The following is a 25064-nucleotide window of genomic DNA, read 5'->3' as shown; positions in this document are numbered from 1 at the left end:
AAAAAGAAAAAAAACTAATGAAGAGGAGTTTCAGTTTGCTACTCCGAAGAAAATTAAAGCACAGATGTATTGCATGGTGACAGCCCTCTGAAATCTTAGCATTGGGAAGAAGAAATGAGAAGTAGAGACAAAAAGAAATTCAAGGCCAGCTTTGGCTACATAGTAAATTTGAGGTCAGCCTTGGCTACCTAAAACCTTGTGTAAGACAGTGAGAACTAACCAAAGAGCAAAATCAAAATATAACTATATGGCCCTAAAGTGGTTAGTCCAGATGCTAAGACCCAGTAAGTTACACTGTCTTATCACTGTTGCCCATTAAGCAGATGGATTAAAAAATTATGATAAATAAAGTTGTTGACCTGACTGACTGGGTTCAAGGGCATATTCCTGAGCAGAAGAAGCCTGTGTGGATCTTGTTTTTGACTATACTTCAGTGATGCTTTAGAGTCAGGCAGACCTCATTTCTTCTTGTGACCCAGCTGTGCGATCCATTGTTCCATTTTCTTGTCTGGAAAGAGGATATAAAAATATTCAGTGAGTTGTGGAGAGTACATGTGGTCTATTAGCTTAGGATAGCTTTTTCAAATCCTTAGTTTCTCTGAAATTTATGGATGTCTTTTATTTTTAAAAGGACACCCACTTCATTAAGAGTTCCCATCAAATGACAAATGATTGTGCTAAAGCTTAGAAAGGCTTTGGGCAATCTTTTCAAACTACTGTAATAACAAACCACTGGGGCAATTGGAAATTTCTCTCTCTGGAAAAACATTCTGTGTTTCAGGACAGATGGTTTACTGAAACACCTTATTGGTACCGTCTGCTTTTGCTATAAAAGGCGTGTTGTAAACAGTCAAATAAAGTGGGCTTTGCTCGAGAAACAATGGCTTTCTAATTCTGTGACCAACTTCCAGCGAGTGATTCTCATCGCAGTTCATACACACGATCCTTGTGATTCCTCTGCTTAAGCCATAAATGATAAACACTTCTTGATTAGAATGAAAATATCTATGTCTATATTTGGAATATAAACATTTTTTTTTATTTTAACTGTGGGTTTAATAGCAGTCATCATGACTGGAAACCAGAATTCACAGAGCTGTAAAATGCACAGTTAAAAGTAAAATGCCTCAGATTGTGGTTGGATATGTACCAGCTCTCTTCTTCTAAAACTGCCTTCCTGCCTATTGAGTTTTTACTGTCGTCATTGCAAAGACAGACATGATGGAGGGAGGATTATAATTAGAATAAATGACTGCTTCAATTAAATAATAAAAAAACAAGGTCGAACAATACCAATGTGAGGATAAGAAGACGACTACCAAAATAAAAATCATGCGGTTCATGATAGGAGGCTATAAAGACACTTAAAAGAAGGGATGGTCACACCTTTAGTTACAACATGCAGGATGCAGAGGCAAAGTCAAGAGGCTATCCTTGTCTGAATAGCAGGTTTTAGACCAACCAGGACAACCTAGTGAGACCTTTAGACCAACCAGGACAACCTAGTGAGACCCTGTCTCAAAACAAACAAATAAAAGATAATCCCACTGACTTGTGCTAAGAACTCATTTTATTTTTATTAGTTCACAGTTTATACAAATTGCCCTTATATTCCAGATCAGATACTAACCTTGAATCATTTTGACAAGTGTATTTCTTTGTCTTAAAACAGACTTATTCGTGTGTGTGTGTGTGTGTGTGTGTGTGTGTCTCCATGTGTCTGTGTGAGTGTGTGAGTGCATGCATATGTGTATGCACTTGTGTCTACATACTAGAGACCAGAGGAGGCCACCAGACCCCTTGGATCTGGGGGTACAGGTATTCGTGGAATGCCCAGCTGAAACTGCACAGCAAGCACTCTTATCCACTGATCCATCTCTCCAGTCCTAACATTTTAATAGATGCCTTGGTTATGGGGTGCACAGCCCTTCTGGTCAGTTAGTAAAGTCTGTTGTAATGGGCACAGGAGATTCAGTGCAAAACATCTATGAGCATCTCTTCTACCTTTAAGAAAAAGTCCTGGTGACAGTGGAAGGTTAGCTGGGAGACAATAGGACACCTCTGTAGACAGAAATGGGAACACCGTGCTTGAAACATGAGCCCTACCAATGCCAAGGAGGCCAGTTCATCACTCCTTGCCTACCAGGTCCCACCCATCAAATCCCAACTCTTTCAGATTTTATGATATTTACGTGTATGTGTGCATCCATGTCCATGTATGGGTTGTGTAGTGCATTCCCACTGACATGAGAAGAGTTTGTCAGATGATCTGGAACTAGAGTTAAAGGTGATTGTGAGCTACTTATGTGATGTCTTAGTCAGGGTTTCTATTCCTGCACAAAGCATCATGACCAAGAAGCAAGTTGGGGAGGAAAGGGTTTATTCAGCTTACACTTCCACATTGCTGTTTATCACCAAAGGAATTCAGGACAGGAACTCAATCAAGTCAGGAAGCAGGAGCTGATGCAGAGGCCATGGAGAGATGTTCCTTACTGACTTGCTTCCCCTGGCTTGCTCAGCTTGCTTTCTTATAGAACCCAAGACTACCAGCCCAGGGATGCCACCACCCACAATGGACCCTTGATCACTAGTTGAAAATATGCCTTACAGATAGATCTCATGGAGGCATTTCCTCAAGGGAAGCTCCTTTCTCTGTGATAACTCCAGCTTGTATCAAGTTGATACACAAAACCAGGCACCAAACTCAGGTCCTCTGCAAAAGCAGCCAGTGCTGTTAAGTGCAGAGCCTCCTGTCTAGTCCTCTATCATATTATACTTGGGTAACCTTGAACAAGTTAACCACTTCAGGTCTTACTGCCAGCATCTTAAAATAAGGATAATACTTCTTTCATGCTTGGAAACAAGTTTACATAGATGTTGTAAGACCCATGAAGCAGAATGAGTTGTCAGCTGACATTTGTATTACTGCCTATCCATCATCACACTAATAATTGTAACATAGTAGGCAGGTAAACTTGGGTTTCAGATTCACTGTGACCACTTTCTAGCCACCAAAACCTGGGCAAGGTAACAACTCTGGTTTATTTTATTTTATTTTATTTTTTGCCTCATATCATAATCATAATCAAGGACCTCTCAAGGGCTTTATGATAATTCAACAAGTTAAGGTATATCTGACCCCTTTCTTGAGGAAGTTCACTGTTCATTACATACATTATCTCCTTAGCTGGTATAAAGGTATCAAAATATATAGAGAGCTTTTGACTTGAATTGTGATTTACAAAGGGAGGGTGTCACTATAGGAAGGGAGAATGTCACTGTATTAAGGGAGGGTGTCACTGTAGTAAAAGGAGGGTGTCACTCTGATGCAGGAGGGTGTTCATGAACACACACATGCAGTGCATGCACACTCACATGTGCACACACTCACAAATACACAGACACAATCACAGTCACTCACAGTAACACACACAATCACCCCTTTGTCCTTTTTCCTCTTGTTGCCATGTATTCATTTTTCTCTGAGTGATTCATAAAATACAAAATCATAATTCAAGGGTTTTTAATAAATGAATGATTGAGATATAAAAGTTATAAAGTTTAAGCAGGGAAAAATCTTAGTAACGAAAATCATTTATCATTCCAAAGTCTATAGTTTTTAGGGTTTTTTTTTGTAGTTTTGAATTCATATAATATGTATTAATTCACATATATATTATTCTAGAGTTGCCTAGTAAGAATTGTTCCCCTGCAGGTTTTTGTCACAATTATTCTACTTTTTTGAGTCCAAGTCTCAGTGTGTTGCCTAGACAGGCCTTGAACTCAGTGTAGCAGAGTCCGGCTGCTGCCCTCTGGGGGTGGAGCTTGTAGGTGTGCATTGCAAGTCGCCTGCTATTGATTTTGTTTGCAAGAATAGGATCAATGTGTAGAGCTAAATTACCACCAATATGTTTAATTTCCAAAATACTCTTTAAACTTCAACTTCTGTAAATACTAAGAGCCCTAGTGGAATCTTTACACAAAGCACTGCAAAGAATCTTTTTATTGTATTTGAAGCTGTGGTGTCACGTTGTCACCATGGACCTTCTGTGTTTAAGTATAAACTTAAAGATTATCCTTGGATGATTGTCTTAGTCAGGGTTTCTATTCCTGCATGAAACATCATGACAAAGAAGCAAGTTGGGGAGGAAAAGGTTTACTCAGCTTATACTTCCACATTGCTGTTCATCACCAAAGGAAGTCAGGACAGGAACTCACACAGGGCAGGAACTTGGAGGCAGGAGTGGATGCAGAAGCCATGGAGGATGCTGCTTACTGGATTGCTTTCCCTGGCTTGCTCAGCTTGATTTCTTATAGAACCCAAGACTACCAGCCTAAGGATGGCACTACCCACAATGGGTAAAAATGCCTTACAACTGGATCTCATGGAAGCATTTTCCCTTTCTCTGTGATAACTCCAGCTTGTGTCAAGTTGACACAGAAAGCCAGCCAGTATAGTGACAAAGTTTATAAATGATGGCAGTTTGAAAATTACTTGTACTTCCTTATAGCTACGTCATTCCCTGTGATTCTGACCAGTCTTTTCTAAAGCTGTCAGGAGAAAGAATGGTCCTTGGAGTAAGATAATATGAAATTAGGCATAGTGTAAATGCTTGTGTCTTAGTTATGTTTCCATTGCTGTGATAAAACACCACAACCAAAAGCAAGTTGGAGAGGAAAGGGTTTATTTTGCTTAACTTATCATGTCACAGTTTATCACTGAAGGAAGTCAGGGCAGGAATTCAGAGGAGAACAACCTGGAGGCAGGAACTGATGCAGAGGCCATGGAGGAGTGATGCTTACTGTCTTGTTCCACATGGCTTGCTCAGCTTGCTTTCTTACAGAACCCAGGACCACCAGCCCATGATGACACCACACACCATGAGCTGAACCCTCCCCCATCAATCACTAATTAAGGAACTGTCTTACAGGTGGATCTTGTGGAAGGAATTTCTCAGTTGAGATTCCCTCCTTTCAGGTGACCCTAGCTTGTGGCAAACTGACATAAAACTGCCTGCATAACCCACTTCCATGACTGGATGAGAACTCTGTGTATTTTTATAGACACTGTGCACATGAGAAGGGCTGTTGTTACTATTTCACAAAGGCTCTGGGTGTCTAAGAACAGGCGTCTCTCCAGGAATGTCTTCATCATATTTTCACTGAGGGCATTTTCAAATGATGTGCCAGGGGAATATGATCCTACATCTGAGTGATGCTAAGTTCAAAACTGCTCAAACGATGGGGGTGTGGTGTGGTGGGGTGGGCATTCTTTCCTATCATAGTGCTGGAATGGAAACCTTGCTAGGCAAGCATTTAACCACTGAGCTACATCTCCAGCCCTTTAAAATTAATTAAACCAGAGCAATGGAAGTGCTAATGTGCTACAAAATTGTAAAGATGTGTATTTTCAAGATGAAGTTTATTAATAGCTCTTCTTGTAGCAACTTTGGTGTCTTTATTGTGCTACATGCAGTGTTATGAATGCATCGTGTTGGTTTGTCCACATAGAGACATCGTACATCCAGACTCACACAACAGAAACTGATTGCCCCACTGTAAGCTGGGGTTGGAACATAGTCAAGACTATCACATGAATTTTTGAGACAATATTTTAGTGTGATGATTTGTTAAATAATGAAGCTAAATTAATCATTTGTTAGACAGGATTTTCCCAAGGCTTTGCTTCGGCATCATTGTCATCTTGCACAACGCCTGGACAGTGGACAGAGAAATTCACTCACTGCTGGATTAGTGTGTTTCTTGAAAGCTCAAAGACACAGAAGCAAAAACACACTTCTTGAATTTGCCATTAGCGTTTGTTTTTGCTCTTCTGTTTGAGTCAGGGTTTTGCCACATAGCGCAGGCTTGCTTACACTGAAGCCCACGCGGCTCTCAGACTTAAGATCCTCTTACACAGCCTTGCAAGTGCTGGGCTTATGTGTCATCATGTCTAGCACTGCTTGACTTGCCAGTGGCCAATGGAGCCCTGACTAAGGTCAACATGGACACGGACAGAGTGTGTGCTGTTTTAATGATTCCTATAGTAAACACTTAGCTAACATGGATTCTGTTGTGATAACTAAAGTTTCAGATTCATTACTACTATGACCTTTGACACAGCTTTATTTTATAGCCTGAATGGGATACAGAAATATTATGTTATTTATTTTGCTCTTTGAAACCTGGACGTGCATGTGCCCTCTCCTCATGTATTTATTTAACATGACTGTGAGCATCTGAGAAATCATAGATGTAAATGATGGATTATTTTCATAGATCGTCCAAATATTTTGTGCCACCTACTTTTTACTAAAATTTCTTATCACTGAAAAAGGGGATGGCATCTTCTTGAGCACAGTGCTTGCTGGACTGGACTTTATGACCCTAACACCTAGGTAAGGGCAAGGTGGCATGATGGTCTCCCTGTTACCCCAGCACTTGGGAGGCAAAATGGGATCCCTAAAGCCATTTGGCTAGCTTGACTAGCACAATTGGTGAGCTCAATATATCATAGAAGACATCCAATGTCACCTTTGGACAATACAAATGTACCCTAAAACATGCAAATGTGTATACACAGCCACACAGTCAGAGATACACAGCCACACACAAAGAAAGACACACACACACACACACACACACACACACACACACACACACACAAAGTAACATTGCAAGATCCAAGGAAGATATTTTAGAAAACACAATGCACCTTTCTTTCTACACTTCTTTATAATAGGCTACTTGGTGAGTCTGTCCACCACAGTGCCTCTGTGACTCTCCTGTCTCCTGGGACAGTTCTTTGATCAACAGGTGGCTGTGAACAGGTATTCATTCATCTGTTGAAGAATCCCAGGTCTAACTTCTCTCTAGAACAGGAACACAGTGCCCAGCCATTCAAAACTCTCCCCTTTACCCATTGATTGAAGCAGTGGCTCCAAGGCCTGGATCATTAATTAGTCAGACATCAACAAAAAAACTTTCTGTAATGTAAGTCTGGGTGGGCCTGTCAGAGCATAGTTTCCAGACTTGTGAAGAGCCTGCGTCAGAGGCCAGGGAACATGGCTACAGACTGTGCTCATCTGCCCAGGTTGCAGGTCCTCCCCATCTTAACCTCAGCTTCCCGACACCTGCCAGCTGTGTTAGAGCTCAGCTTTCCAGGAAATTCTGGGCACCTTCAAAACCACCACCGTACTTATACACAGCAAACCCCCTGTGATGGTTTGTATATTCTTGGACCAGGGAGTGGCACCATTTGGAGGTGTGGCCTTGTTGGAATAGGTGTGACCTGGTTGGAGTAGGTGTGTCACTGTGGGTGTGGGCTTAAGATCCTCACCCTAGTTGTCTGGAAGTCAGTCTTCCACTAGCAGCCTTTGGATGAAGACATAGAACTCTCAGCTCTGCCTGAGCCATGCCTGCCTGGATGCTGCCATGCTCCCACCTTGATGGTAGTGGACTGAACCTCTGAACCTATAAGCCAGCCCCAGTTAAATGTTTTTTATAAGACTTGTCGTGGTCATGGTCACAGCAATAAAACCCTAACTAAGACACTCCCTATGTGTTCTGATTGTTCAGTAAAATGTTATTTCTACAAACTACCGGAGGGAGGGGGGACTACTTATTAAAACAATGTGTGATGTCACTAAAAAAATTAGTAAATTATACAAAATACAAAGGAAAATAATCAGAATCCTATTATCCAGAGTCAACCAATGCAGCATTTGAGCACCTCTATCGTTTTATTGTATGCAGAATAAATGCAATAATAACATGCACAACATAATAGTCTCTTTTTCTGAATTGAGGTCACATAAAATAACATTTAATGACTTGCTTCCTCTAAACTAACACTGTCTCAAGAGCAATGCCTGTGTAGAGTTCCACTTTGTGACCTGGCCATGATTTATTCATCCCCTGTTGAACATTGTGGTTGCTCTTAAACTATCAGAAATGCATTAGTATCAATAACATCCTAATTGGTGTTTTCTTTTACAGAAATACTATACCTATATTTTTGTCGGTGACTAACTAATTAATGATCTGGGCCCTGGAGTGACTACTTCAAGCAAAGGGTAAAGGGGGAGTTTTGAATGGCTGGACACTGGCTTCCTGTCCTAGAGAGAAGCTAGACCTGGGATTCTTCATGTGCACTTTACATGTGCATATCTCTAGCACAAGACGGGTTCTTTGATACAATTGCATGGAGCACGTTTGTTCCCAGATATACAGGGCAGTGTCTGGCTGAGCTATGAGATACCAAAGGCACAGTTCATTCACTGATAGAAAGTACATGCAAGATAGATATTTACTCATTCACCCTTGAACCAAAACTAATACAATACAATCCTCGAAGGCATGATAGATTGCACAGTGTCTGCTGTGTTCGCCTCGTGTCTTCAGTGCCTAGCATGTTGCCTAGCCGAGAGGAGGTAAATGGATGTTCGGTTGGTGAAGACAAAATGTAAAAGTGAAGATATCTCATTCCAATGACAGTCAAGTCTTGGTTCCATTTCTGTGAGGACTGGGGCCTGTACACTTCTTCAATCTTTTTGCATAATTAGGGGAAGCGGTAACGAGAATACGCATCTGACCCAGGTACTCTTGTGCAGAATACACTGTTTTCATTTGATACATTATTTTTCTGGAAAATGAGCCATTTCCCAAGAGATCTGCTCAGGCTGCAAGATCCTGTTTCTTGTGGGTGATATCAAGCCAGCCTGGAATCTTCCATTAGTTTATGCTGCTACTGAAACACTTAGATACTTTTAATGCTTCAAAATATTGAACCCTTCTTGAGGATTGGGCAGAGCTTGCTCTAATAATAAGTTGTTCTTTGAGGTAATACCTTGAGGAATAAAAATGTGAGTGAATTTATGAAGTACATTTCAAGTGTAGGCTTTGTACTTGGTAATAGAAATAAAAAGACACTCAAAAGTGCATAGATGAGTACAGGATTGTCATGAGCACTACAATAATTTATACTTTACTAGAGGCTGAGTAGGTATGAATAGGGACTGTGACAATCTGTAGTCTACTAGGGGCTGAGTAGGTATGGATAAGGACTGTGACAATCTATAGTCTATAGGGATGAGTAGGTGTGGATATGGACTGTGACAATCTATAGTCTACTAGGGGCTGAGTAGGTGTGGATATGGACTGTGACAATCTATAGTCTACTAGAGGCTGAGTAGGTATGAATAGGGACTGTGACAATCTATAGTCTACTAGGGGCTGAGTAGGTGTGGATATGGACTGTGACAATCTATATTCTAATAGGGGATGAGTAGGTATGAATGGGGGTTGTGACAATCTATATAGTCTACTAGGGGGCTGAGTAGCTGTGGATAGGGAACAGGACCACCACAGGGGAAACAGCTGCAAACCCATTGTGATGGAGACAATGACTATCACATGGAGATGAGACCATTCTTGGAGTTTGTAGGATGGGTAGGAATTAGTAGGGAGAGAAAAAAGGTAGCGGGTTTTAAAGAAGGGCTGTTCAAGCTGATCATCAGAAAGGTGGGACAAGCAGGGCCCACCTGGTGGGAGAGAGGGTCTGTGCCTCAGATAAGAAGTCATAAGAGGCAAGTTTAGGTGACTTATGCAGCAGCCACTGTGGAATGTGCTGTGTAAACTGTAAACACTTGCTAAGGGATCCCCATCCTTTAGCCACTGATATCATTGGTATGAATAAAGACCATTTTTATTTTTTTCTGACAATAGTCTTAAGTTTATTTTCTTTTGGGATATTCAGGTTTTGTTATATTATATTTTAATCCAAATGGTCCGATAGTCTGAACATCTTTCTAATTTTTTGGAATCATCTTTTATTGATGTATTTATTACTTATTTTGATAGCCTGATGTTTCCACTTTTCTCCCACTTGCACCTTTGTATGTGGTGGTCAGAGCTGGGCTTGGTGATTTGCTTTATTTTAACATAAGAGTGGCAAACATTTACAGAATCAGATGATCTTTATAATGATGCGTGCAGGAAATAGCCACAGTATACCAAAAATAGACATTGATATGATTAAGCCACAGTTGGAGTGAGGACTCATTTCTATAGAGCCTTTGGAAAGTTCCCTGCATCCTCCTGGGAATGTTAGCCAAGTGAAGACAGAGAGGAAGAAAGTGGCACTTATGGGACCAAGTGAAAATGAGGGTGACATTGTAGCCACCAATGGGAAATTCTAAAGTTCGTTTTTTTTTCCCTCTCTATGCTCTCTGACTGGCCATGAAGACATGATCCTTTTGCTCCCATCTTTAGAATGCATGTATTACAGTGCCTGGAAAAGTTCATTGTTTAAAAGTACTTACAAGCTTATGAATAATTTATTTGCTTAAATATGCTTTTATTTTCTATTGAATAAACTAATGTGTATTCGCTTTAAAATTCTTACTCCCAGAAGTGTGAGGCTAGTTGTTGGTATCCATGTTTGTTTCTCCTTGAGTCTGTTTGTTCACAGTGGAATATCATTTTTATAGTCTTCATGTCAATTTGAATTAAAATACTCTATGGCCTACATCCATGATTTATGGCATCATGCATTTATATCCATCAGTATTTTGCAACATGGCAGCACTTTGTGAGATGTGGTACAAAGGTCATGTTATATTTGTTGTCAACTTGAAAAACTGTGGGAATGAAGAAATGTCTGTGATCAACAGCTTTTCCTATTTTGCTTGTTTTCTAGGTAACAATGGCCAACATTGCAATAAATGGAAATAATTCCCCAGTGACCTGTGAAACGACACTTTTTGCTCTCCGCATGGCAACGTGGAATCAGATCTTAGATCCCTGGGTCTATATTCTGCTACGGAAGGCTGTCCTTAGGAACCTGTATAAACTTGCCAGTCGTTGCTGTGGAGTTAACATCATCAGCTTGCATATCTGGGAACTCAGCTCCATCAAGAATTCCTTAAAGGTTGCTGCTATTTCTGAGTCACCAGCTGCAGAGAAGGAGAGCCAGCAAGCATCGAGTGAAGCTGGACTGTAAATCAATGCAGTATTAGAAGAAAGTCACGGAAACTTCTGAAACATCTCAGTTGATCCGACTCATCGTGTAACTGGAACATTTGGACCTCTGTGTAGTTTGGGAGAACACTGGTCAGACACACCTTCTGACTTTTGTTAAGCTGACTGCTGCATGGTTGTGTATTTCATTTGTTTGTGTCAACAGGAGATAGACAGATACAATGTGGTGTCCTTGAGTAGAACACACATTTGAGTTTAATCTGTGTGGCTTACGTTCTTGGAATAAATGAATCTGTTGAGGCCTAGTGCCTTTATTTGACCTATTTTTCCAAGCACCTTATGCTACTTGCACTGTGACATGGCATTTGAGGATCCCTGACTTACAGACAAAGCTTAAAATGACACAAGTCATTTTTTCTGTTTGCGTGTGCGGTTCTGCTCTGTTTACCAGTCCATGTGTCCTCAATCAATATCTGCATGACCATGACATCTGAGACTCACGGTGACTTTGATGGCCACTGTGTAGGTTGGCCAGCCTGATATTGTGAGGCTGATGAGGATAATCATTCTTGTCACAACTGACAGGTATGAGTGCTTGCATTTGTTGTTATGAAGGTTAATTATTTTTCCATATTTGTTATCCTCCTATAAAGTCATAGGTTTTCAGTGTCTAAGTAATCTCCAGTTCCTCTGAAAATTGTAGAGAAATGCCGGCTTTGTCTTAGCACAGATTCAGCTCATGACAGCCTATCATGAGCCCTATTATAGACGATAGAAACATTGGAAACCCACTTACACATGCCAAGAACATGGCAAACGTTGCTTTATCTGAGTTGTCCTTTCTGTGTCAGAGAATAAAAGAAAAACAATCAAGACACATTTGAAGTCTGTTTGCAGCTATTCTGTTTCTGCCTTACACACACACACACAGACAGAAGGAAGTTCTGTTAACAGCAATTTCACTAAATAAGTTGAACCACACTTCCAAAAGCCTGTGTTGTCAGTGAGGAGTGGAAAGATCTAGAATTAGCCAGGAGTTTGGCCCCACTGTTGCAGTTAACCTGAGGCTAAGATTCTGTTGCCAAGTTTCCCAATCTTAATTCACACTTCTCCTTTGTTTTTATAATTTAACACAAAGATACTCAATTTCAGTAATCATTCTAAACATTAGGTTCAGCACTGATTAGGGTTAGTGATTATGTTTTATATGGAAATGTATTTTCATATTTAAAATGTTTCCTTGCTTCCATCAAGTTTGGCTTCATTTAAAGACTATTACTAGTTTTTGCAGTGTGTATGGATGTTTTACCTGAATGCATTTCTGTGCATCATGTGCATCATCCCGAAACCATGTGAATTCAATAGACTTAAAATAGTATCTTCAACATGATTTCTCTGTCAAGAGATCACATCCAAAGACCTTCTAGGTCTATAAGATCCGGCTGGAATGCAGACATGCCTGGACCTGGCTATAATATAGATACACCCTTAGTACACACATTTAATTCCTAACAATGAAGATAAAGTTAGTTTGTAGAAGGAAGTAGTCACTTTTGAAAGCAATGTCCAATTGAGGGGCAGATGGAGTGATGAATCAGAGAAAGTTTTGACCGAATGAGTTAGAGAAAGGATATGCCTAACTCACATGGGAATAGCACAGGAAAGAGAGGATACTGAGGAGCAGAGTAGAGAGGGAGAGAGGAGAGAGGAGAGAGAGAGAGAGAGAGAGAGAGAGAGAGAGAGAGAGAGAGAGAGAGAGAGAGAGAGAAAGGGGCTCTGGTGTGTGTTTGTGTTTATGGCAATTTTAGTTTTCCCAGGACAGTTTTACATAGATCAGCTGCAGAGAGAACAAGATGGGTGCAGGTGAAGACAGAGTGAACCAAAGAATGGGAAGAATCCAGAAGAGCAGAGCTTATTGACAAAGTTAGTATGAGGCCAAGCAAGCAATCAGGCAGAAGTGGAGAGAAGCCAGATTGAATCGGTTAGTTTGGAAGATTAGATTGTTTGGAGAGTAGAAGCTTTTAGGCCTAGGCCTAGGGGTAAGTAGAACAGAGAAAAAAATGCTCTGAGCTCAGCCTAAGCTGTGTATTTACACAGCTAGAGTATGGCTTTCATCTCATCTCTTTGTCTGAGGAAATGAGAGCACCATTTTCAAGCAGCTGCCGTTCTTAACTGCTGAGCCATCACTCCAGCCTTTCAAAATTGTTTTTATCTATAAAAATGACTTCAGATTCTAGGACTCAAAATACTATCTTCAAAAACTTTTGCTTTTGATTGGTAGTTTACACTAGATATGATTACTGCTTTTGGTAAATTCTCCTAAGTAAATTGAAAGAAATTAAGCTAATAGCTTAATTTGTTTAAGTCTTGTTGAAGACTTAAAGGAAATTATTTATAGTGATTCGAAAGGAATACACACTATTATGTGATAATCTTAAGACAAGTGATCAATCGCACAACTGATTCCTATGTAGAGAATATATCAGAGAATAGACAATGATTTTTGGTGTAACTTGAGCACGGAGTTGTAAAGAGCATGCACAATTTAAATTTAAGCTGACAGCTACATGCTGGTTTTTGTGATGTACATATGTATACATATATGTATGTGTGTTCCTGTGTGCATGCATGTGAGTGTTTATGAATATGTGTGTATATGTATGTGCATGTACATGTAGAATGCATATGATTGTAAAAAGGCATTACAATTTATGATTACTGTTGCATTACATAAGTGTTATCATCTTTCATTTCAAGAGTACTCAAAGCTTGGACAAACTTTCCGACAGTTCACTTACTTTCTGAGCAGATTTATTTTCTACAGAAATAAGATGTTGGCATCTTAAAAACAGAGGCATGAAGAACCAAGTCTCTGTCTTCCCTAATTATAGTTGGTAAAACTCTGCAGTTAACATGACCATGCATTTCAACTGAGGAAAGGCACTGAGAAGGGACTTGTTTCGAGGCTCCAGGGCTCTTTATTGTGAGCCTCTGATATGGACACAATTGTTCCTCTACTGCTGTGATGTCTACAATGAGACCATCTTTTAACATCAACCTGTGACGAAGGCAAAGCTCTGGGAAGTGCCAAGGAGTTTATTCAGTGCATATTCTGGAAGATTTATCTATACTATCTAAGCAAACTTTTAGGGTAAAAGTACTGATCTTGTGATGAGAATAACCCACAGTGTAAATATAAAAAATTGAAGAAGTTGCATATTATGCCTGACTCTAAAATTTTGTTTGTTATAGTGGCTGTTGTATACAGTTTACTGTGCAGTAGGCAATCGAGGATGCATTTTCTGATAACTTACATAGGCCTGAGTAAAAGTGTGCTTTTTCCTATTCATTAAAATAAACAGTACAAGGAGTTCCAACAAGCTCACTAGTGTGAGTGTTTAAGCCGTTTTGACATTTATAGTCTGTTGTATGAGGTAAACTGTTGTCTGCACAGCTTCACAGTCTATGGAAACATTGGGCCTTTGGAGAATTGCAATCTTAATAAGCAAACAAACACTAAACACTAAACCTTTTTGGAGTCTTTGTAAATCTTTTATGAAAATGAGATAAAATACATGTCACATTTCCCAAGGTTGCATATACAGAGATTATACTGAATTGTAATTAGCTATGGGTATGACCCCCGAACAAGACACTTACTAGTGGGTTTAATGAGGGATAGAAATATTCTGAAGACCTGATTCTGCTTCTAATCGTCTATGAAGCAGAGAATTCCTAGATGTCAATGTGCACATAAATGGATATGTCTGTTTTGTAATAAATAGTTTTCTCACATTCAGAATTAAAAGGCACCCTGCCTTGTTTTAGTGTCTAGTATGAAGTTAGGACTAAATAAGGGTACTCACTAAATATGTGGAATGAGACAGGGTGGACAGTTGCTTGCCTGCTTCATTGTGTGCCACCAAGGGCTACAAATGAACTGTTTTCTATGGTCAGAATATAAAGACTGGAACTGTACATTTTCTGAATTCTTCACCTGGTTGTCAGAAGAATTTACCACTTGGTAAATAGTGTTGGATTTCAAGTCATTCCTGACACATTTCAATTGGAGAGGAAGTGAATGTTTTTTGTTTTGGGGGGTTTTTGTTGTTGTTGTTATGTGAATAAATGCATTTTGTGTTCTTCATACTTGTAGTAAAAAAGTAAATGAAAAAGATATGGATATACTGCTACTTGCATTAGTATGCATTGCATGTTATGTAAAAGCTTTAGCTAGCTTGAAACTTTAAATGATTTTATGATCAGCATAGATGAGTACTTACCATGAGAGGTTAGCTTTAGAAAGTCATACAAATGTGGGACTCTTGAAGGAGAATTTTCATTTCTGTTTGTTATTGGGAGGGAAGAACTTCAATTTGCTTTTCATGTTTTTGTTTCTCCTTCCTGCCCACTCTTCTGTGACCTTTGTGGTTCTTTTATCTGAACTTCACTTTCCCTAGGCACACCACAGTTCAGATTTCACTGATTCTAAAATCTGGTGGTGTAGGGACAGTCAAGTAATCTACTATATCATCTATTATAGATGACTATAATATCAAACAGCCTCAAATGTCAGAGCCGTGATCCTCACAAAACTGTGTCCCTTGCCTGTGGCTCCTTTCTAGTAAGAAATTTGGTCACTGGGCTCAGAGGACTCAAACATGAATTAGCCACCATCACAGGCTGCTGCTCATTCCAGAGGGCAGAGAGTGCAGAGCATCTAACAGGCTGTTAAGGCCTTGATTGGAGGGATGATCTTCACTCACCCATCTCCCGATAAAGTAAGTATTGCAGTGGTCTGATCTCAAAGGGGACAGGTAAGGATGGGGTAAAATACTCCAGAACTCAGAAACGACAGGTAGGCAGCACCAATGATTTCAACACAGATAAAAGGAAACCACTTTTAGCTTCTTAAAAACATTAAACAAAACCCACTTAACTATTTGATTTTGTTTCTTAGTTTAGGCATGAACAATACCTAGGAATCACTATTTGTAAGTTCTGAGAAACCTGTAACATCTACAAGAAGAACGTTGTTTAAATTATGGTACATTCATCTTACGTAATGCTATCTAAATGTAAAAAAAAAAAGAGTCACATCTCTGTTCCTTGTTCATTTATATTCTTCAAAGAATGTCCAACTTGAGATCGCCACTAGGCTTTTTGTTTTTTTTCCAAATAGGGCATGTGGTATGTGCATGTATGTGTGTGTGTGTGCAAATCCACGTTTGTGTGGGTAACACATGTGGATGCATTTGTGTAGAGGTCCAAGACTGATGTCAGGAGACTCTCTTGCTTCCTCTCCACCTTATTCATTCAATCGGAGTCTCTCAGTTGAACTCAAGGATCACCAATTCAGTTAGTCTGGCTACTTTGCTCATAGAATTCCCTATCTTCTTCATCTTGCAAGGCAAAAATTACAGGGGAGCCACCATGGCTGCCAGGGCCTTTAAATGAGATCTGAGGAATCCTAATCCTACTAACAAAAGTGATTACAATACATGACATCTGGAGGGTCACAATTCAGTTTCTAGCAACAGTACAGACAGTGACATTAATATGAAGCTACAGTGAGTGACACACAGGGACTGAATCTCAAATGCTGACATGTATCACGTGGGCATGGGTGTTTTATAAAATCAGATTGCTGTGACCAGCTACCCTGACTGATTTGGTAAGTCTGGGGTTGTAGGAGGGGAGTATATTTGCAATGGGATTTCGTATGAGGGCATCAGGCAATTCTAGTGGGAAGAGCACACTTGGAGAGGTGCTGACCTAAACCCACGTGAGCATGAGGTTAACCAGCCATGTGTTGTGGCATGAAATGCACAAGGGACAAAGAAGCTTTGTAAAAATGCAAAATTTCATCACCACTTTCATACTGGCCATCCATACCTAGCCTAAGTTTTCCCCAACCCTAAGCAAATTGAATAAGAAAAAAAGTGAAGAAAGAACACAGACAAGAAAATGTTTAAAAACAACCCCAAAGGCAGCGAGATGAAGGGTAGCTGGTCTCTGGTCTCTAACTAGCTTCAGAAACATTGTTCAGAAAACAGACACAATTTCTCCACAAGTCTCTTAGAATATTGTTTGGAGTTTGATTCTTCAGCTCAGCTTTTCTTTTTGTGTCTCTCTCCACTCCTTTCTTCTTGAAAGAATCCAAGGCCAGTTGGATTGATTTTATGTTTTCCTCTCTACTATTCCAATGTTTATAATATTTCTATTCTTCTTTGATCTTGATATTTTCCACTCTTGTTTGAGTCCAGTTGGTTTTAAAATAACTTCTGACTGTAGTTTAAAAAAACAAAACAAAACAAAACACTTTAATCCATGTTGGCTTTCTGGATGAGCACTGAGTATTTCCAAATAAGATGGAAGGTTAACACTTTTGTTCTATGGCAAGTAAATTATTACAATGGATTCTACTAAATGGGATTATAATGGCATCAGTGGATGTAAACAAAATAAAAAATAAGTCGACAAATCTCATTCTGAAGGGATTTATTTATTAAAATTTTAATAAAATCTAAATGGTATTCTTTAAGGGAATTAAAACACCAACAAAAGAGCCCAAATAACAAACAAAATTAATATTATCAACATTAACAAAATAATTCAACACACACACACACATACACACACACACACACACACACACTGAATCTATAGACTTGTCTCCCCTGCAGTCGCTCACTGCTTTTAAGCTTGGGCAGAGGCCTTGTGAACCCTGTCACTTTTGAGCTTCCTGAGGTAGGTAAGTTGTGTGAATTTTCTTCTTCTTTGTAAGAGAAGTGTTTCAGTTCTGATAAAATAGGCAGGCAGCAGTAGTTGAATTCATTCATACAATACTAAGCAGTTCTCCACTCTCTCTACATGAATTGTTTCCCTAAGGATATATAGCAACTCCATGGACTATAGTAAGAAGCAATCACCTACTGAACTTTCCCAGGAGAACATCTTATATCTTACTAACACCCCAACTCTAAGTACTGTTCCCCCATCTCCCACTGACCTGCCAACCACAGGCTTATTTATTTTAATCAGTTCTGCATCCAGTTGGCTTATTGTTCAGGCTGATGGTCCTTGGCATCCTGCTCTTGCTGAAGTCTCTGAGCAAATATTGCTGGCTGGTTCCTAATTATGTCAAATTCTTTCCTAGTGCTTAAATATTGGGTTATCTGTGTCATATTGGAGTGAAATTAGTCATGTGCTCCTTGGGATAATGGTTGCTTCTTGGATCAGGTCAGGGAAAACACAAGAAGCCTGTAGTACTTCACAGTAACTGAAATGAAACCAAAAACTAGCCTGTGTTAAAGAGACAAAGGCACCAATGTGAAAGAACTCACAACCAAAATTGAAGAATGAACAACATATACAATATATATTATATAATATACAATAATATAATGTAGTATATATGTAGATGTGTGTATATATATATTACATTGATACAAATGATTGAACAAATAAACTGGTGTGTGTGGGAGGAGAGGAAATACGTGATTCTTACATAATAATTAAAGATAGTCTCCAATTTATGAGTTGGCATAAGAGACTATTCAGTGTTTTCATGTTTTTCACCTTGGTACTTTTATGGATATATAAGGGCTGCATTGTTACATAATTGACCCCCTAAATATTGGTATAGTTTTGTGCACTAGACACTCTAGCAATAATTCGACCTTTTCATTTTACTTCTGTTTTGGTTTGGTTTGGTTTTTTTTTTTTTTTTTTTTTTTTTGGTTTTTTGAGACAGGGTTTCTCTGTATAGCCCTAGCTGTCCTGGAACTCACTTTTTAGACCAGGCTGGCCTCGAACTCAGAAATCTGCCTGCCTCTGCCTCCCGAGTGCTGGGATCAAAGGTGTGTGCCACCACACCTGGCCATTTTACTTCTACTTACTCAGTTATGACGAATGCAATCTCTCTATATATATCTATATCTATACCTATATCTATATCACCGTAATCTATGTACCCGAGGTAATTGGTTGGTTTCTAGGAAGCTCTGAAAAACTGACTTTAAAAAAAATAGTGCTAAGCAGTATCAACAACGGTGATATGAACTGAGCATATTAGCATTTCCCTATATTCAGATACTAAAACTCCAACCCCCACTGTAGTTGAAGATGGAGGTAGGGACTTTGTTGGTAACTGGGTACATGGGGTGACCAGGGTGGAGCCCGACAGTGGAATTACTACCCATATAAGAAGAGACAAGAGAGGGGCTGTCTTTCTCTTGTGTCCTCTGTGTGAAGAGTTAAGGAGAAGATAGCTATTTTCAAATATGGATGCAGGCCTTCACCAGACACGGGATGGACTGGCACCTCAATATCAGTTTATTAGTTCTCTGAAGTGTAGGAAGTGAATTCTCATTGTTTATGCCACTATTTGTGCTGACATAGAATGGGAGACCTTATCAGGTTAAGATTAACAGTCTACAAAACAAAGAACCAGTGCAAGTTTGGCTACTGAGAAATCAAAGTGAATAATTTCTTGAGAGCAGTGAGAGAGAGGGCTGGCTCAGCTTCTTGGTTAGTCAGCCAGGACCCACTTCAATCATGGTAGTCAGCAGAAAGGGACTTGCTGAGAAACGAGTTAATCATCCAGTTTCCTCTTAGAATTTCCACCATCTGTTCTATACCATATCTGTGTAGACAGATTCCACTCCTGGCTAAAGAGGATGGGCAGGAGCAGGGAGAAATGATAACCAGTGAACTGGCCAAGTCAGAGAGAAACAACTGTCCATTTTACATCACCTGTAAAGGCAATAGCTCACCTGGGAATCTTTATATCTGGCTTTCTATAAACTTACCCCATTTTTCAGAAAAAAAGAAAGAAAGAAAAGAAAAAGCTTAGGCCACCAAGCCAGTCAATATAACTAGAAGAAAATACAGAAATTATGGTGGGTTATCTAGGAGCTGTCTAGTCTCATGAAACAAAACAAAAATTTGTGTGGATAATTTAAACATCCAGTTGGGAATAAAGATTATCATTCTTATAAATGTAATTAAGTAAAAAACAGGTTGCAGAGGCAGGTACAGAGATACAAAGACAGACTCTGATATATGAGTTAACAGGCAAGGATGACTGGTATTCCTTTGGTTTAGAGACAAGAACTGGATGGCACAGTGCAGAGATCTGCTCATCAAATCATGTAGCTTTAATACAATTGCTAGCTTCTTCAAGAGACACAAAAGCACACTGATGAAATTTAGGAGTACTATTGGTTATAATCTCTATTTCAGCAATGCGAGGAGAAGCTCACGGAGTTCATGAGGCTGCAGAGGACCGTGGGGCTGCATTGTAAATGGGAATGGGTGGAGAAGCACAGTTGTCTCAGTTCTCTCTGTATCTACATGGAAAAATCTACAACATTCCTTAGGACTGAGAGTTGAGCTTAGCAATGTCACGGACTACAAGATCTACAGATAAATTCCAATCACCATATCTCTAATGGACAATTAGAGTTTGAAATTTTAAAAAAGTCCACAAAAATCTCACTTCAAAATAGTATCAACAAAATGACCCCTTTACATAGAAATATGACAAAATATATATAGGACCTATATGTTGAAATTGATAACTGTTAATTGAAGATATTTTTAAAAATACTAATCAATGGAAAAATTTATGGATTGGAAGACTCAATATTAAGCTGCCAGTTTTTCTCAGTTTCAACTAGAGATTCATAATTCCAATGAATATCTCAGAGAGCAATTTTGTGGATATGCTTAAATATGATAGTGTATACACATGGGGGTCACTATGAAAGAGTAAGTCTTAAATGTATTTTATTTTAGAAAAACAAAACAAAACTAATAAAAGCCCATCGCCACTTGTCTACTCTGTAGCATTTTATGCATGTTGGATTTTACTGCAAGATGCTTGCTATATTCCTATACTGCCACTTATAGTTTATACATTAAAGTGATTTTTATTTCTGTTGCAAGAATAAAATGAGAATACTGGCTTGCTGGGCTTGCCATAAGACCGTTTCACAGCTGGGGACTTAAAAGAGAAACTCATTTCCAACAGTTCAAGAAACTGTAACTACAGGATCAAAATATTGGCAAGTTTGGTTCCTCGTAAGGCCTCTCTTGTCTTGCCAACAGTTGGTCTAAGCCCTTGTCCTCACATGGTTCCTGCTCTGTGTCTGAGTTCCCCTGTACATGTGTTACAAGTCACAACTGGATTGGGGTCTACCTTCACAACAGATTTTAACTGATTTACCTCTTTAAATACTTTTTTTTTTCAAAATGTAGCCATTTTTGGAGTGGAGGAGATTGATGTGTAAGTTTTGGGAAGAAGAGTCACAGTTTAGTCACAACCATAAGTTTGTTGTATTTGAAATGTCAGTTAGGAAGAGGTGGTAGAATTTCCTCCATTAAGCCTTCTTCACAGCCACATCATGTGTATTTTCCTGGATCCTGGGAGAGCATAATCATGATGCTCATGGTGCCCCGTTTGTACCGACCCTGGGAGAGTACCACGTTTCCAGATGCTTGCAACTAAGAATGGAGACAGGGTTCCACTGATTGGAACATAGACCAAAGCCATTTGAACGTCTTTGGGGCTGGCTAGAAAATCTCTTGTATCATTGTATGTAATTTTTCTTTTCTAAAGGAGGGGTAATGTACACCATCCAGACTAATCCATAGAGCCATATACTTGAAGACTGCAAACTGCCTTAGACTCAGAGTGTCGATAAGCAACAAGCCGACACCAGCCCTCCACACTCCTGCCAACCTGTACTGAATTTTTCACAGAACAAAAATTATACTTGTCTTAACCAATAAGATTTCAACTAATTTTTTTTTCATATAATATATTTGGGTAATGCTTTTTCTCCCTTTAACTCCTCCCAGATCTTCCCCATCTCTTTACCTACCCAATTCTAAGAAACACAGACACGACACACACACACACACACACACACACACACACACACACACGCGCGCGCGCGCGAGAGAGAGAGAGAGAGAGAGAGAGACAGAGACAGAGACAGAGACAGAGAGACACAGAGAGAGACACAGAGAGAGAGAGAGACGGAGGAGACAGAGACAGAACACCCACAAAACTGCCAAAATGGAAACCATTATATACAAGCAAAAGATGAGTAAGACAAAAAATGCCCAAATCAATATGAGAGAAGAAATGTACTAAAATAGCATTAAGTTCATTTTGTGTTGCCCATCATTGCTGGTCATGGCGCCTACCCTGAATTGTGATTAATATACTCAGGGAGTCTCCATTGGAGCAAACTCTTTTTTCCTTTGTGAATAGTTCACAACTGGAGATAGCTTCTTGGTTAGGGTCATGTCTATTTTATCTCTCAGCCCTGGAGCCCTGTCTGAGCCTGTGCGCCCTGTGCAAGCAATCTTAGTGAGTGAGTACGTGCGGCAGTCCTATTGTGTGGGAGGGCACTGTTTCCTTGGAGGCGTCTATCTCCTTTAACTGTTAACAAGGTTTCTGCCAAGAAACTTTATAGGCCATGGATCCAGGGGAAGACCAAATGCTACTGTTCTGCTGACTCTAGATGACTACCACACCAACCACACCACACCACACCACACCACACCACACCAACCACACCACACCACACCACACCACACCACACCACACCACACCAACCACACCACACCAACCACACCAACCACACCACACCACACCAACCACACCACACCAACCACACCACATCACACCACACCACACCACACCACACCACACCAACCACACCACACCAACCACACCAACCACACCAACCACACCACACCACACCAACCACACCACACCACACCACACCACACCACACCACACCACACCACACCACACCACAGATTTCTGTCTTGCTCAGCCATCGTTGGAGAAGCCTGCACCTGCTGTAGACATGAACTGATACATAGAACCATAACTGGATAATGTTCAGAGTGAGGGACTTTGGAAAACTCAGTTCCAGATGGGTAGTGTTCAGCAGCCCTCTCCTCTCAGGATTCAAGAAGCTATGTGGGAGGAGGTGGAGAGCTTTGAGGGTTTTTTTTGCTCATTTGTTTGTTTGTTTTAAGCAGTTGTTCACCAGGATTACATTCAGGCTAACTGAAGCTTTTTTTAAATAAACAAATTCCCAATGAATGCAAAAACTCCAGTTCATTAGTAAAATGTGAACTTACTTCAAGTATGTAAAACATTTGGTGGTGATTTTGGAAATTGTTTTAACTCAAAATTTAAAACCAGAAGAATTTTATAAAGTTGTTCCTTGAGATATATATATGTGTATATATATATAAATCATCATTTCAGGGCAGTGCCTTGTGGGAGGAACAACAAGCAGAACTGTTATTCTGTTTTTAGAGATGAGGAAACTGCTGGAAAGGAGCCACTGTGGTATCACATACAGGACCAGGGAGTGCCCTGTTGTCCTTTTGCTCATCGCACCATGCTATGGTTCAGAGGTTGGTCAAGCATTTGGGCTGTTGACAAATCAACAGCTGCTCTCTTGCAGCCACTAAAACTCTTAGATGTCCTTTGCAAGAAGAGACAATGGCAATAACTCAAATCCTGTCATTAATCACTTTATGCAAAGCATCCTAAATTCAAATTACATTCCACTAATTCATTATGCATGGGGAACTGTGGCATTTAGTTTGAATTTCAATATTTGGAAAGCAAAGCTTTCCTCCATAATAGTCAGTATAACTTTGTATCTATCTTCCACCACAAGTCGACTTAGACTTGCTCTATACATTCAAATTAGCAGCTGGCATCCCAGAGACATGCAGCTAACAGACATTTACAACATTCCTTGCCACGAACCGGGCCCAGTCGGCCCCCCTCAATCTGTGGGAATCAGGGTCTCGGACAGATGGGCATAGAGTCAGCGAGAATGGGGTGGTGGTGGTGGTGACAAACAGACTCGACACAAGGGAGTGTGGATCTGAATGTATTTTGTCTCAAAGTGAGCACCAGTCTTATAAGTGACTTTTACACAAAACAGGAATTCGTACAAAGGGCTGGCAGGAACCAATTGAGATAAAATTCAATATTAACAACTGTGATCAAAAGCAACCCCACCTAAAGTCAGCTTAATCTTAGAAGTCAGGGGCAAGGGCTTCATGCCCTTGTCATAGTTCCAATTCTAGTCTATTGTGTAGTCCACCTTCCCCGTCCCCTTGCCATTGTAAATTCCTGTGTATGGGTGTAACTCAGCTATCTATAGTTTTAAGTATCTACTCTGGTTCCTCCTTAGACCACAACCTTCCTTCTTCCTAGATAATGGTGAATTCCTGCATATGGGAGTAGCATGCTCTGAGATTTCTAACTCTTATCAAGTAAGATAATGTAAGAAACCATGCAAGACCCTTCACATTATTGCAGGGACAAATCTGGGGCATTCTAGCTATGGGGATTTCAAATTTCAGGAGACTAAGTTTCCGTGAACTTTTCGTCTCAGGACGACGTCCAGGCTTTTGGGCCTGTTATGCAGGTGGATGTAGCAATTCCTGTTAAAATATTGAATTATGACTTTTCTCTAATTTGCATAGGATAATTAATGTGGATTCAAAGTATCACAAGTAGCATTATACTCTATTAACTTTCCTAATATTTCTCTAATATTTCTCTAATATTTACTGGAGGGTGTAGTGAGATGTCTCAGTCCGTAAAGTGGTTTCCAAGCAAACATGAGGAACTGAGTTAGAGCTCTCACAAAAAAAAAAAAAAAATCAAGGAAATCTATCTATCTACCTACCTATCTATCTATCTATCTATCTATCTATCTATCTATCTATCTATCATCTCTCTATCTACACACACACACACACACACACACACAGACACACACACACACAGACACACATACACCTATAATATCAATGCTGGAAATGTAGCTACTGGAGGATCTTCAGGGATTGCTGGTCAGACAACATGGCCAAATCAGTAAATTGCAGATTCAGTAAGAAACCCCAGTTCAAAAAGTCAGATGGAGATGATCGAGGAAACCGTTAGACAAACTTATTGGGTCCTAGTGTGGTGCTGCCTATTGTTTTAGGTATTGAAGATCTTTTTATAAAAAACAATCATTCCCGTT

General features: G+C 39.8%; 1 protein-coding gene across 1 annotated transcript in view; it reads left to right on the top strand.

The window, feature by feature from the left end:
* Ptgfr (prostaglandin F receptor) overlaps positions 1-14016 on the top strand; it is a 38919-nt gene extending 24903 nt beyond the window's left edge. Inside the window, exon 3 of the mRNA NM_008966.3 lies at positions 10700-14016. Within this exon, the coding sequence (NP_032992.1) occupies positions 10700-11002 (303 nt within the window). The 3' untranslated portion in view covers positions 11003-14016. The remainder of the gene's footprint in view (positions 1-10699) is intronic.
* The last annotated feature ends 11048 nt before the right edge of the window (positions 14017-25064 follow it).

The sequence above is a fragment of the Mus musculus genome, chromosome 3 (assembly GCF_000001635.26).
Source record: "Mus musculus strain C57BL/6J chromosome 3, GRCm38.p6 C57BL/6J".
Taxonomy (NCBI): domain Eukaryota; kingdom Metazoa; phylum Chordata; class Mammalia; order Rodentia; family Muridae; genus Mus; species Mus musculus.
Note: the sequence above shows the minus strand (reverse complement) of the source record. Positions and strands in the feature narration are given on the sequence as shown.